A 14,780-nucleotide genomic window follows, 5' to 3' on the forward strand; every position below is an offset into this window, starting at 1 on the left:
CCACCAAACAGTACTTTCTAGTTGATGTAGTACATCAGCAAAGAGGTGTAACATTCTTGTGACCTTTGGGGAAGAGCTTTCTCTCCACCCCACCACCCTCCCAGGCTGGTGAGGACACAGGAGAGAGCCTCATTCTTGTGACCTTTGGGGAAGGGCTTTCTCTCCACCCCACCATCCTCCCAGGCTGGTGAGGACACAGGAGAGATTTGGATTTCCTGCATGGCAGGGGGTTGGACTGGATGGCCCGTGCGGTCTCTTCCAACTCTATGATTCCTCTTCTGTCCTAGTGCAAAAGTGATTTTTCTGCTTGAGTGTGCCACCAAACCAGCTGGGAAGCATGTGCAGGAGAAGAGATACCATCCTCTTAGATCTCTAGTGGGTGCACTGGAGCTCTGACAGGGTAACGGCCTCTTCTTTGGCTGAGAAACTGCAACTGCATGTTGTCATCTCCTCGCCACTTATTGCCCTGGCAGCATGCCCCAATGTCTGAAAAGGTTATGTGGGTGGGAGTGAGGCATTGTGCAAGATGGTAGTGAATATTTCCCTGCACAACCACCTAAAAAGCATATTCTCATATATAATGGCAGGTTAAGCATGTGTATGTCACAAAAGGGTTTCTGAGGCGCATTACATACTGCCGGATTGCGGCGGTCTCCCGCCGCTTGCAGCGTCCGGGAGCCGCAGCGGCCAAACCGCGCGGGTCCCGGACGCTCCGAGGAAGGAGTGCGGAAATCGCGCTCCTTCCTGAGCCCCGGAAAAGACGTCGCAAGGCGCTAGTTGCACACTCGCGGCATCACTTCCGGGGCGCAATGTGCGGACGCATAGCGTCCGCTACGTCAATATGGCGGCAGCCGTGTGGAAAGGCTGCCGCCATTTGTTACGGACTCTGTCCGTAATAGGAGTAGGGGCGTCTGGAAGAGATGCCCCTTTTTCAAACTGGGGACGTCAGGACGTCCCTTATGGCGGTGTGTAACGCGCCAGACTTAGCATTCTGTAGCCACTAACCATGTTGCTAATAAGTATTAACCATGTGCTGGAGAGGTATATATAAAACAAAACAAGACTTGTTGGTTTTGTTGTGTGTCTTCAAGACATCCCCAATTTATGGCGACCCTAAGGCAAACATATCATGGGGTTTTAATGGCAAGATTTTGGGGTTTTGCCATTGGCTTCTGAAACTCAGAGAATGTGACTTGCACAAGGTCACCCAGTGTGTTTTCATGGCTGAGTGGAGATTTGAACCCTGGTCTCCAGAGTTGTAGTTCAACACTTACTTGAACAAGACTACTGTATATATTCAACTATAAGTCGACCTCATGGATAGTCGAGGGTAAAACATAAGAGCATGTAAGAAATGATCTGAAGGATGAAGGAAAACAGTGCTTCTAGGACAGATTACACAGAGTTAAAGTACTGTACTTAAATTGACCTTTGGATAAGTCGACTCAGGTTTTCTGGGTCAGTTTTTTTGAACTAAAATGTCTAGACTTATACATGAGTATATACAGTATTTCAGTAATATTTTGTCCTGTATCTGGAAACATTGTGTGAATCTGTGAAAGTTAAAGATTAGTTTTTAATGTTCTGCTCAAAGTGTAAGGATCATCAGAGCCAACCTTTTAGTCATAAACCAAACCAGACAACCTTTATCAGTTCCTTTAGTCCAAATGGTTCCTGCTGTAAAAGCTTCAGATCAGTTTGCTAAAATAATTGAGAGTGTGAGCTGCTATTTTGAGTTTAGTGATATGGCTAATGGATTATGTTTCATAGCTTAAACCAGTAGAAAATGAAGAAGACCAGTATGTTGTCAACTAGGAGGAAATAGAGTTGAGAACAGAAATGTAGTCTGTGCTTTATATAGCTATTACCAGCTGTAAGTGCCTTCACATTTTCACCCTGTCATGCGACATGAAGATTATAGTGTTTCTGCACGTAATGTAGCTTAAATGAGATGCAAACTAACATGGACAGAAAGTTGCTTTTACTTTTCTGATGAGACTTGAATCAGCACGAAATGTAGTGAGACAAGCGTGATAATAGCATGAACTTGCCTTTGCTAGTTGCTGCTAAGATTTTTCTGATCTCTAAAAGCTTTGCTTCTCATTTTGTTCAATGCATATTTATTCTGCCTCTCCAAGGAGCACAAGCTGACATTCACAATTCCCCCTTTCAGACCCTGATGTCACTTAGACACTTCATGGCTGAGTGGGATTTAAACTTTGGTATTTCTGCCCCAAGTTTACATTTATGTAAACAAAGGCATATGAAATACCCAAGGCCTAGAAGTGATATGGTGCACAAACCTAGCTGTTGGTTCAAATGCCTTAGATTTCATCCACACTGCAGAAATAATCCATTTTGACACCACTTTAATTGCCATTGCTCAGTGCTATGAAATTCTGGGAATTGTGAGACATTTAACATTCTGTTAGGGAGCTGTGGTGACATAACAAACTACAGTTCCCAGAATTCCATAGCATTGAGTCAGGGCAGCTAAGGTGGTATCAAACTGGATTTTTTCTGCAGTGTGGATGCAACATTAGTTAACTATATACTTTAGTTATGTTAGTACTAGATTACTGCAGTTCTCTCTGATGTGGGATTGCCTTAGAAAACTCCCTGAACTGATTACTCAAAAAGTGGCAGTTAAAATGCTGTCTGAATGCAGTTTCCTTATTTGGTTATGGAGTAAATTCAGAGTTCTGGTGCTAAGTGTTTCTGAACCAGGCCTCCTTCCTCGTGAGTCTACCCTCAACATTAATCTACAGAATGCTTCTCTCATTTTTTTTTTAACCTCTGTTTCATGGAAACCCAGGAGGACCTTTTTCTTTTGCCATGCCTTGCCTGCTCCCCAAGGTATATCTGTATATCTGCTTTTATCCTACCTTATAAGCTTTCTTCTGATGTAATAGTAGTTATTATTGTTATTATTTTGAGACAGGCTTTGATCTTAGAGGCCCATGTTTTGCCACCTGGGCTGCTGTACTCCAACTGATGGGTGGGTTGATAAGTTTTTATTGTATTTTATTGCTTCACGCTTTTGGTGTGGAACTCGCTTTTTAAAAATATATTCTAAGTTTGCTTGATCCTTCTTTAGAATTGGTGTCTTTCCTATAGAAAAAAAATAAGGTGGAACTTCTGAATGTATTTCTAAATGGTACTGCCTGGTTTGGGAAATTTAGTGAAAAAATTTAAGATATTCTGTCAAAATATCTTTCATTTTGATCTTGATAATTCTAGTAAACATGTTATAGTGATGAATTCATACTTTTAATTCTCTCGTGTACTTCCGTGATAAGAGGCCTCATTTAGGTTTGGTCTTGCTAACTAAAATTTACAATGTCATTTCACAGTGTTTTTTGTTTGCAAAAACATGTGACATTGTGTCACTTGGTGTTCAGCTCATTGTGATCATATTCTTTGTATGAGGTCTCTTAATACTAGTAAAACTCGGATGTATCCATAATGTTTGTACTTGTAAGTGTGATTCATTTTCTTCTCCAACAGGTATTAATGAATACCTTTGAAAGCCATTTGATTTTTTTTTTCTACTAGGAGCTTAATGTAAAATGCTCTGCAGTCTTCTTAACTTTTCTAAATCAACACTAGGTTACACCAAATGAGTTCACTTACAAAAACATTTTCTTTCTTCTGCAGAGACTGACAGCTAGTACAGGAACCAGGCAACGAAGCAGACTTTCCATTATGGCTCAGTACCTGTGCAGTGTTCACAAGCGTTTCACCATTCCAGGAAAAGCTTTTGTTCCGAAGCCAGATGTGAGTCTTTTCTTTCTTTTAGGAACTGGAGATTTATCCAATAATTTACAGAGCAAGCAACATGGAAAAACAGTCTTACTCCAGTATCTGATGATGATGATGATGTTGATGATGTTCATCGTCATCATCACATATTTATACAGTGCCTTCACTGTATGGAGCACTTTACAAGTAAAAGAAGACCAAAACAGCTCCCTGCCATCAGGTTTACATCCAATTAAAACATGAGACAAAAAGGAAAAGGGAATGGCAGTTTGGAAGGGGATTAAATCCACCAGATGCAGCCTCTTCATCTCTCCCTTCCAGGCCAGGGCAGCTGGAGCTGGGATGGAGGGAGGGCATTTTGTTAGACTCAGTTACTTTTGAAATTCCCTGGAAGGTTGGCATGAAATTGTCAACAGTTGTATGAATTTAGTTTCAGAAATTTTTTTTAAAATGCATTCCTTAATAAAGGAACATTTATTGCTGAAGGAATATTGACTGCTATAAAAAATAGACATGTGAAAAAGAGAGAGATGTAAATTATACAGTGTAACACTTTAGATGCTAAATTAATAAAATGGAGAAATATTATGGTTTTGGGGGAAAATGTGAATCACTATATTAGTTGGAAGCCGATATTTAGTATGGATTAGTTAGAATTTCAGGTACCAGGTGTGTTATTCAAAATTCCTTCTGTATGATTGTTGTAGTTAACTAGAAAACACTAAACGTGCTTGCCTTTCCCCCCTATATTTCAATTCACTTTTATGTGTGACCATGGCCAGCCCAAGTCACCTGATCCTAGGGATACTTCTGAATTCTTAGGTTCTGGACTAGAGGCCACCTCAAAGGAACACTACATTGTTCAAAACTTCAGCAAAATTGTGACGTGTCATTTTATATTCTTTATTTATCTTGTTCCCTGTTTATGTAGCTCCTTCATTTTCAAAGTCCAGTAACTGCAGATTGCACTCTGGTCTCAGTTGGACAGTAGTTCTGAGATCAGTGCTGCAGCTGATGTAGGAAGCTGTTCTTGGAGCTTGCTTTGGCCCTGTACAGACGGGCCATTTCATACGTACTCCGTACGTACTAGGTCTGCCTGGGGGTGTCACACGGGCACCGCCATTTTGATGTAACAGCCACGTTGCGTCCAAACGGTGCAGTGCGGCCGTTACGTCATGGCACTGCTGTAGGGCACTTGTGGCGCCCTTTCAGCAGCGCCAGAAGGAGCTCCATTTTGGAGCTCCGTTGGCCGCGCGTATCACTGGTGTGGCCTTTAAATGGCCACACCAGCAGTACAAAGAGAAAGGGGCCAAGCGGCCCCTTTCTCCCTTTGCCAGCCACTGCTGGGGTGTCCTTGAGGCATAAAGCCCCAAGGATACCCCTTTCCAGGCCGCAGGGAAGCGACATTTTGCCACTTCCCCGCGGCCTGGAAAAGCGGCCAATCGGGGTCTCTGGGGCTGCCGCTGTGGCAGCTGAGGCCCCGATCCGTCCGGGAAAGGGCCCGGTGCAGGCCGCCCCAAAGGGGTGGTCTGTATCCCACCTTTGTCATCAGTTCTCCTACTTTGATCGTACCCTGCATGTCTTAGATACCAGCTGCCTAGCTGTGGCTGTCTCCTGCTCCTTGGGTAAATCATGAATTTCCTGACTGAATGCCATTGTTCAGCCTTGGCCGCAGTGCTTTGGGATGTTGGAAGTTGTAGCCCAACATGTAAGAGAGGTATGGAGAAGGCTGCCATATTTAAAGGCAAGGTAATGGATAGATAAATTGATCATTGAACATGACACAGAAATATTTTCACTGAAATGTGTATTACGTTTGTGTATGGTGTCTGTGAAAGAAAAATTAAATATTCTATAATGTTCATAACTTAACATCTGTTGTATGTGAAAGCTTTTCAAAGTGTTTCTGACTTTTGGCAATCCTAAGGTTTTCTTGACATGAAACAACTTGAAGGTACATAACTGCGATACTTGTAAGTTATATATGTACTCTTTTAAAAGTTTTTTTAAAGCCATGTCCTTGTAAGTGGTTCCTCTTTTCTAATTGAATGTTATATGGCCTTCTTTTACACAGGGATTTCTCTGTGTGAGGAAATTTCTCAAGACAAAATTAATTATGTGAAATTCCTGAAACTACAGGTGTTAGTGTTAGTGTTGATCACACACAATATCTTTTATAGATAACTGGCACTTTGAGTATTATTGGTAAAATAACAGTCAAATGCCCAGAGAAAGAATGTAAGGTGAAAGCTGCTTTTGCCAATAGATTAGTATCCGATTAAACTCAGTTTGGGATCTAATTGCTTGGCCCAAGCAGAGGATAAATGAACCAATCATACTATGTTGAGGCAGATATGTGTAATAGTGTAAGGTTTTGAGTGTACAGTGGGTCCTTTTATCCACTGGCGTTTGGTTTGAGGATACTTCATGGGTACCAAAATCTGTGAATGTCCCATTATATACTATAATCAAGCTTTGCTTTTTTAAAATTTATTGGAAGGGGACATTTTTTCTAGGTGTGGATGCAGAATCTGTGAATAAGGAGGGACGACTCTACGTATATACTTATTTTTAACATGCTTTCTAACTTGTAACTAGAGCCGGGTAGTAGAATTGTGGCAGAGTTATCCTGTGGCTTTTATAGATATTATAGCTGTTATTGCCTAAAAGAGGACCAGTGCATTGAGTGACAGTTGTTGGAATGTGTGGAGCTCTGAAACTCAATTCTGAAATTCAGTATGGAGCCTTGAACAAGTTATTAGATCTCATCTTATTCTGCCGTATAGGATTGGGTTGATTGCTTAGGGCTGTAATTGCATAGTAACAGTTTGCTCGCCATTTTAAGTTTCTTCCTGCTTCAAAGAAAATCAAAACCAGAAAATAGGATAGGAATCTGGCCTACCCATCCACCCTGGCTAGTGCTGAGGAATGCTGGGAGCTGTAGTCCAACAACATCTGGAGGGCTGCACAACTCCCACACCTTACATAAAGGTGCCACGCCCCCAGAGCGGCCAGAAGCTGCCCCCGTCTGCCCGTCTGTTTTGGGCCAGAGTTACTTTTTCTGTATACATTGTCCTTTTCCTATTCTCAGTGTTTATGAATGAGCTAGAGATCTTTTGAAGCTATAACCACTGGGCAAATTCTCAGGAGTTCTTGGATCAATTTGTATTCTTCATGGTCACTGTTAGTGGGGCACCTTAGAATGTATTTTGTGTGACATTCAAGCATTCTGTACACAAGTTTTTTGTGAACTGGATTCTTTTATTTTATCTCATTCCATAGCTTTGCAGGAAAGGGTAACAGGGAACAAACCAGGTTGATGTTGTCTTGGCTTACTGAGCCATGTTAACTCGTGCTAGTGTTGACCACAACATAATTCATCTGTTTTGACTTGGAGATTACTACAGCAGTGGTTAAAGAGTATTTTGTGTATTGCATTGCTGTGTATATATAGCTGGTGCTATCTGTTCAGTGTATATTTCTATTTCTTCGTTGTACTGGATCTGTCCTTGTGTGTAAATGCTGTGGCAGCAATACATGCCTCTAGGGAAGGAACTCACTGCTGTTAATGACGGTTCTCCTTCTCTGTCTCTCTGCATGTGGCTTTTCTTTTACTTTGACATTGCTTTGTTGGCAGCAATTGCTTGTTGTACTGTTTCTGCACTGGATCTTTGTGAACCTGTTGGGATATTTCCACATTTTAAAAAGTGGAGTCTCGTGAGAATTTAGGATTTTTTTTATTCTGTGTTAATACAAGGTTGCCAGATGTCTTCAAAATGATTTGAATTGACTTTCAGTTTTAATCAATTTTAGAATTAACTAGACGTTTCCAATGATAGACTGGCCAATACATAGTAGTCAGGCTGCTAAGAAACATTATCCTTGTTAAGATGCTGATTATGGTCCCTAAAATTTCCCAGAATATCATCTCTTAATTTTGAGGTCTAATAAGATTATAGGATATTGAAGAATTTTCATAGATTATGATCATATTTATTACACTGATCAATTTCCTTCACTCACTCTCTTGACTAAATTTTCCCAAACAATTGAAGCTACTTTAGAAGAAGATTTAAACTTGCAGTCTCACAAGAAATTATATTCTTCACTGCAGGGTACTTTGCTTGCTTCTGGCTCTCCTTTGTTGGGCAGGATTAAATTCCTTAAATTGGAGGGCAGGGATGAAGAACTGTGACTTTATGTATGTTTCTGGCCTACAATTCCTATCAGCCCTAGCCTGCAAAGCCAATAATGAAGGATAATGGAAGTTGCAGTTTAATGACATCTGGAGTGCCACAGTTACCACTGCTGTGTTAAGGATTTGAAATGTTGACGTTCCTGCTATCCAATCTCTTATCATGTCACAATCACAATAAAATCTCAGCTTTAATAGCTATGTTATAACATGACTATTTTTCCTGCTTTAAGGCTCATTGTTTTAATCTGTTTGGTTTCAACTTTGTATTAAAACACTTAAGTTTTGTTCTGTCTATAGCTTGGTGTTGGACATACAGATACTTTAAATTTAACACAGCATTTCTTTATCAAACCTTAAAAAGCTAGTCCTTGGAACAAAATAACTACGGACACATTATTTATACAAGTAAGATCTATAAATTCTACAAAATGAAGTACAACAGTAGCTAAATGACTTTATTATTTGTTTGTTTGTTAACTTTCTGTCTTCTTTTCCTTCTTGCATTTCTAATCATAAATATAGTGATTAGTAAAGCAGATTCCTTCATTTCTAAAACCAGTTGCACAGGTGATTGAGAACGTATGAAAACTGCTGGATCAGCTCATTGGATTCCTCCATGAAGCCTAGTAGCTGAACATGAGGGAAATAGTACTCCTCACTAACTATGGTTTTGGAGGTAGCATATAGCCATTGATATGCTACATTTCCTCTTAAAGTCTCCCATGTTGCCCACATTCCATAGTTTCACTGTGCACTGTGTGAAGAGGGGTTTCTTTTTGTTCCCTGAGCCTTGGTTCATACTGGGTAATCTAGGCTTCTAGTGTTATAAAAAATACAAAAACTTCTTTTTGCCTGTTTCTCCAAAATGTGTGCACAACTTCTCCATCATGTGTGCACAACTTCTCATGTGTTTTTATGTATATCCAAATATTATAACGTGAGGGGGGGCTCTTTAAGGCAACCTTTTCTCTCTCTCCCTGTGTGTATATGCCTTCAAGTCTCAAGTTGACTGTTAGTGACACATGAATTTCATAGGGTTCTCTTAGGTAAAGAACACTTTACTAGCCTCCTAATCTGATAAGCCATTTACGCCTTTTACACTTGGTAAGTGGAAGATGACTAGAAAAATAACCATTCAGGTATAAATACAGAACAAATATCTTTTTGCATCTTCTACAGAAGAAGATATGCCTTATCCATAAACTCAAATTATTGGCATAAGAAAACCAATATATGCATATATATATGTAATTTAGGATTGTGTTAAAGCTTTCATCTTTGTGTTCCTATCAAGAAATTCAAATTCGGCATCTCTTTTTGAATGGAAATGAAAGGTTCCCTACAGTGAATAATAATTTCAGCATGTTAAAGAGAAGGTTCTGAGAAGCGAGGCAAGTTAACCAAGTGAATCATGCTGGCAATGTAATTACAAACTGAGTTGCTATCACCTGCATGGACTCCGTGTGGCAGACTGCCAGTAACTCTGGGGATTGGTCCAAAAGTGTCTTATAAATAGTTTGCATTAAGTATTGGTTTGTATGGAGCATAATGATATGCAGATCAAAAACATACTCAAGCACTGAACAGTTAATTGCAACAAAAGTATTTTAGTTTGTTAAATCTAGTTGCAGAGATATAACACACAACATATAGATATAACACACAGGAATCATGAAAACAAAATATTTAAAAGTACTTAAATATTGAACTTGGAGGGTTAAAACTTTTACTTCAGTTGTAAATGCAGCATGATTGACATACCTGTTTCTTAGCCTTGGTAGGTGCATAACCTTAAATTAGCAGCAGACCATTAAGTAGACAATTATTTTGAAATAAAAATGGAAGCTGCTGCGGGTAGTGGGATGTTGGGAGTACTTTGGGTTTTGGCAACAACTGAATGGCCATGTCTCTTTAGCATGTGCATACAATCATATTAGGGTGGGTTTGTTTTATTAATGAAGAAATACAGTTAACCATAGCAAATGGAAATTAACACTGAAGAAATGTTGCCACAGTTTAAAAACAAATCATGGGATTTTATAGACAGACAGAATAGGTTTAAGTAATATCATAATTAAAGTGGAATTCTTGGGGGAAATTAAAGTGGCATATTGTAAATATGAACTGTATTTTTATGTAAAACCAAATATTTGTACTCTTCCTTTTGTTCTTTTCTTTTAAAATTCAGTTGCAAAGCAATGCCAACAATAACTTATTTAATTTACTTTCTTTAAAAAAGTACTTTGTCACATTTGAGTGACATGCCTTACATCAAGAAGAGAAAACTGTTGGTATTTAAAACCACAACCAAAAGTACAGTAAACAGACCCCCCTCCCTTTCCAGCAGACCCACCACTGTATTTACACATAGTCTTTCAGGTTGTAACCTGTAGTGTTTTCTTGCTGAGCACCTGGGAATGGTTGCTGTGGCTTGTTAGGGTAAATCCATGCCCTCTGCTGTTTTTTAAAACAGGAAGTGCCAAAGATGGCACCTGCAGTGAGCAGAAGACCTGCTGAAATGAATCCGATGTAAACTGCTCCTCCCGGTTCGTGTTTACTGCTTTCTGGGACGGTTGGGTCCAGAAAATTTGAAATGATCTCCCTGGTGTACCAGGCTGTTGGTATCAATCCAAATATTCCTGCAAGGATAAAGAAGACTCCTCCTGCAAATGAAGTGTGGCTTTTGGTGTCTCTGTTCCCTCCCAGCCGGGTGCACTTCATCCCGACAGTGGCGATGCAGATCCCAAAAGAGGAGAGGATACAAGACAAAACCATGGTGGTCCGTGCTGTTTGGATGTAAACAGGGAGGGAAAGAATTGAATATTTCAGTGTGCAGCTAAACATCCCGGTGCTGTACCATGTGCAGTCCATCCAGAGCCCTTGCATCTGAGTTATGGCTGTGATGATGTTTGAACCCAGGTCTGCATTCACTTTCCAGTTGGGCAGTAAGGTGGCTGTGATTGCGCCAAACACCCCGAACAAGGCGAGGACAAAAGCGAAGAATTGTAGAGCTCCTGATGCCATGATGAGATTTGCAGTCACCTTTTGTCTGCCTGGTTCTCTCCTGTTGTTGTAAACGTGTGTAACTGTCTGATAGCAACCTAGCCAAGGCTGTAGCCGTCTGTATGTGATAGAAGGGGGAGGGGGCAGAGTGGCAGGGCCAAAGGAAAGAGAAGTGAGCTAACAAGAGCTTGCATTTAAGATCCCAGCTATCTGAATGAATGACTGAACGTGACCCTGCAGCAGATGAGAAGGCTACAAAAGCACGGAGCAGCTGTACACAGGGCACTTGAACAGAAATGATTACAAATGAACAGTGTGTGAGAGCAACTGAGCACAAGGAGCAACCCTGGCATAATCTGCAGTGGAAAAAACTCATTTGCAATGTTCAGGCATAGATGCTAAAAAGCAAGAAAAGATGAAATTAAGCAATTTTGAATAGTGGCCAGTTTAGAACCTTTAACATTGTTTAGTGACATAAGGTAGTAAAGCATTTATTCAAAAGTACTGTATCTTGTACTAATTAGTAGTAGAAATAGTTCTTCAAATTTAGATCGCTAATTAATGAAAAGATGGCTTGTATGACTATTTTTAGTTCTTGTAGAAATATTATTTTACTTTTAGTTCTGCATAATAGTTTCTTAATTTCATTTTTTTCACTGGTAGTTTAACATGTCCTTGTTTTACAAAGACCTTGGATACCTTACTACTGTTTAATGAAGAGGAGAATTCATCCTTCTGTACTGGGCAGTCAGATTTCAGTTTCCTATACATCAGGTACTTAATTTGTTTTGAGTCATACTAATCTTGTCTTGAATAATAATAATATTGTCATTGGGAGTAAATAAAATATTTGGAATACAGCCTACCTTGTGTTAAACACATCGAAGAAATGTTGATCTTAAAAGTATAGTTAAGAATATTCTCAGTGCTGAAATAAATAGGAGCAATATGCTCAACTTTAGCTGACTTGTGATCTTGATGTTAAACTAATCAGTTCATTATAGTTTGATAGACAGAGTCCTGGTATATTGGTCTCAAACATTTCCTGTGGTCATTAAAATGATAACATAGTACATTATCATTCCCTTTTCCTGTCATTCAGAGGATTTACAGTGCACTCCTATGTATGCTTAATCTGAAGTAAATCCTGCTACATTTAGAGGATCTTAGTCCCAGGTAAGTGTAGATAGAATTGCAGCCTTAGATATAGAAGGGGACCAAGTGTGTTGATTTTACTTATGGAGCCAAATAAGTACTAGTATATTGTTAATCTCAAAATATTATAGTATATCCTGTGACAGTGATATTCACTCATACTGAACGAGTCCATTTCAGGGCAAAATCTTGGAGGGTTTTTTTTTTTTTTTTTTTTTGATACTCCAAATTTTATAACAGTGACAGTTGTTTTAATTGAGTGGGATCACTGTGACTGTATGGTTAACATTGCAGATCTGAAGGTTTATCAACGTAGTACATGGAAGTATAAGAAAGGTTTGGGAAAAACCAGTAAGATTTTCTTCTCACACATTTTGTGGGCACACGTGCCTGCTCCTAGCATGCCATCTTTGCCTAGGTCTCCTAAATTAGAACTAGGCTCAATCACTCTTTAACTCTTTAGGATCAATAGTAAAATCACATTCAAAAGGCTTGGCACCAGTCAGTAGGAAGTTGTGGGCTAGATGAACCAGTGGTGTAATGTAGCCTGAATAGGTTTACTTTTTGGATTTAGTGTGATAGAAGTAAGAGCAGAATTTAGAAAAGTTTATTTTAAAACATACATTTAAATTATTTTTTTAACAGTGTTTGATTTGGAAGGGCTTACATAATCAGCTCTAAATGATAGATGAACTAACATTTTTTATGAACAGGAGCATGCAACGGAAAAACAAGCCAGAACATAAAATTTACAATTCAGTAATTAATAGGTTCTTCTGCTGTGCATTTTTCAGTGTAATGAGACTTTGACTCCAAAACCCTGCTGTCAACATGTAAAAAAACAATGAAAGCTTTCTCTGCTGAAACAGCAATTTATTTTAACCTACTCAGCTAGTTCTTTTGGGGAGCAGGGAGGTGTTTTTTTAAAAGCACTTACAGCCTTATCTGCAAATTATGCATTGTATCCACAAAGTAGATATGTTTAGGAGACAAGTCTTCCTCTCATTCTCACTTTCATATACTACCCACTTACTACTTATAGATTTTAGTTTTCTGTAAGGAAAGCAATGGAAGAAAGAAGCTTGATTTTTCTCAGAAGGGTCTTTTAATAGGCATGTGCTGTATCTTTATTACTGTTTTAAAAATACATTTATGCTTTTTAAAATTGTGGTGTTTTAATGGATAGCTTATTTAATTGATTTTGCCTTTTTATCAGGGTTTAGCAGTATAGTTGTATATTGTACACTTACACTGTAAGCCTGCTTTGTTGCATGTAGGGAGAAAGGCAAGATATAAATTAATTAAATAAAAGATAAATGAGCAAGTTAGACTGCAACACTGTATAAATTTAACCAGGAATAGTCACCATTGAATTGCATCTGAATAATCATGCATAGGAGTATGCTGCAGAGTCAGTTTATCAAGCCAATAAGTAATAGGTTTGCTGTCCTGTAGAAAAAAAATCTTCTTAGGCTACCTGTTGTGGAGAAACAGCAGTTATTATTTTTCCTGCTGTTCTTGGGAAGCCATTATATTTGTGCCCACTCAGTACAGTTGTTCATTTCTTCCCTGGAAATTTGCCAGGTACTAGCAACCAGTGGCTTATCGAGTAGAACCTATCCAGGGGCCACAATGTAGAATAGTACTGCTTTAAAAGACATGTCAGTTATTTATTTTCACATCTTTTGGCTAAAGTAGTGTATGTTAGTTCATTGTGTTCTTCAGGCAGTGATTTTAAAAATAAAGTAGCATATGACTAACTTTCAAAGCTCACCTTGCTCCTTTCCTCAAAGACCCACTCTAACAATGCTTCAGTGATAAATTTCCAAGATAATCCTGTTCAATATATTCCATGAGTTCTTTCTTGGCATCTACTGTTGCAGGGGTGTGTCAAAAATTTGTCCCTTGTGGACTATAAGTTGGAAAGTTTTTATTTTTCTTCAGCAGAGGGTGCGTACAGAGGAAAGCATCCAGTAGCTGCACCTATCTTAGATTTTTATATAGCTGCAAAGCTGCCTTCGCAGCTTCATTCTGGAGATACTAATATGGGATAGGGAGGGCAAAGGTGATATTTCATGCTGACCATAAATATTACCTGGACTGCTCTGTTCAGTACCTGACTGGAGCCTTCTTCCCCTGCCCCCTTGCATCAGGAAGACTGACTTTCTGCACATCTTTCTCCTGCCCATAATCCTAGCTTGGGAAAAAAATGGGCAACCAAGCCTTACAAGTGGCTGATAACAGATTTTAGGAGCTACTGTGTATTTCAGTGACAGATAATCTCTACAACTTTCTAGTGATGTCCAGACGTTATTTCACTTTAGCTTGATTTGGGGAAGAGAGCGATTTTGTTAAATCTATTACAGCAGCCTTCTCCAACTTGCCACATTCTAGACATGTTGGATTACCACTCCCATCATCCCAAAAAAGTTATGATGGCTGAGACTGTTGGGACTTGTAGTTCAACACATTTACTTATTTCATTTACATGTGCACATCATGTTGAGGGACACATTGTTTAATTAACAAATCAGTGTAACACATAAAAAGGGCATGCAAAATCTTTGTCCTTTTGTGCTCCCTGAAAACTTGCTTGGTTCAAATGCCTGCACCATTTTTGAAGTTCTGGTCAGCCTTGTGAGATCACTTGATCTATATTTCT

At 39.2% G+C, this 14,780-nt stretch overlaps 2 protein-coding genes across 6 annotated transcripts in view; one reads left to right on the forward strand and one right to left on the reverse strand.

Moving 5' to 3' along the window:
- Positions 1–14,780, forward strand: part of LOC149310981 (mitochondrial dimethyladenosine transferase 1-like) — a 36,973-nt gene that overhangs the window by 14,105 nt on the left and 8,088 nt on the right. For all 5 annotated transcript variants that reach the window (XM_089530145.1, XM_089530146.1, XM_089530143.1 and 2 more), the window contains one exon: positions 3,658–3,777. In XM_089530145.1, the coding sequence (XP_089386271.1) occupies positions 3,658–3,777 (120 nt within the window). The remainder of the gene's footprint in view (positions 1–3,657; positions 3,778–14,780) is intronic.
- LOC149310982 (claudin-20-like) lies at positions 10,298–11,068 on the reverse strand. The gene has a single exon (XM_089530148.1). It carries the CDS (start codon positions 10,982–10,984, stop codon positions 10,322–10,324), a length of 663 nt encoding a protein of 220 aa, XP_089386274.1. The 5' UTR covers positions 10,985–11,068; the 3' UTR covers positions 10,298–10,321.

Source organism: Sceloporus occidentalis, unplaced genomic scaffold (genome assembly GCF_023333645.1).
Source record: "Sceloporus occidentalis isolate IW3139 unplaced genomic scaffold, rSceOcc1.0.p SCAF_6, whole genome shotgun sequence".
Taxonomy (NCBI): Eukaryota; Metazoa; Chordata; class Lepidosauria; order Squamata; family Phrynosomatidae; genus Sceloporus; species Sceloporus occidentalis.

What these genes read in the sequence shown, in the direction of transcription:
- LOC149310982 (XM_089530148.1), bottom strand. Translation starts at nt 10,984, where the DNA reads ATGGCATCAGGAGCTCTACAATTCTTCGCTTTTGTCCTCGCCTTGTTC.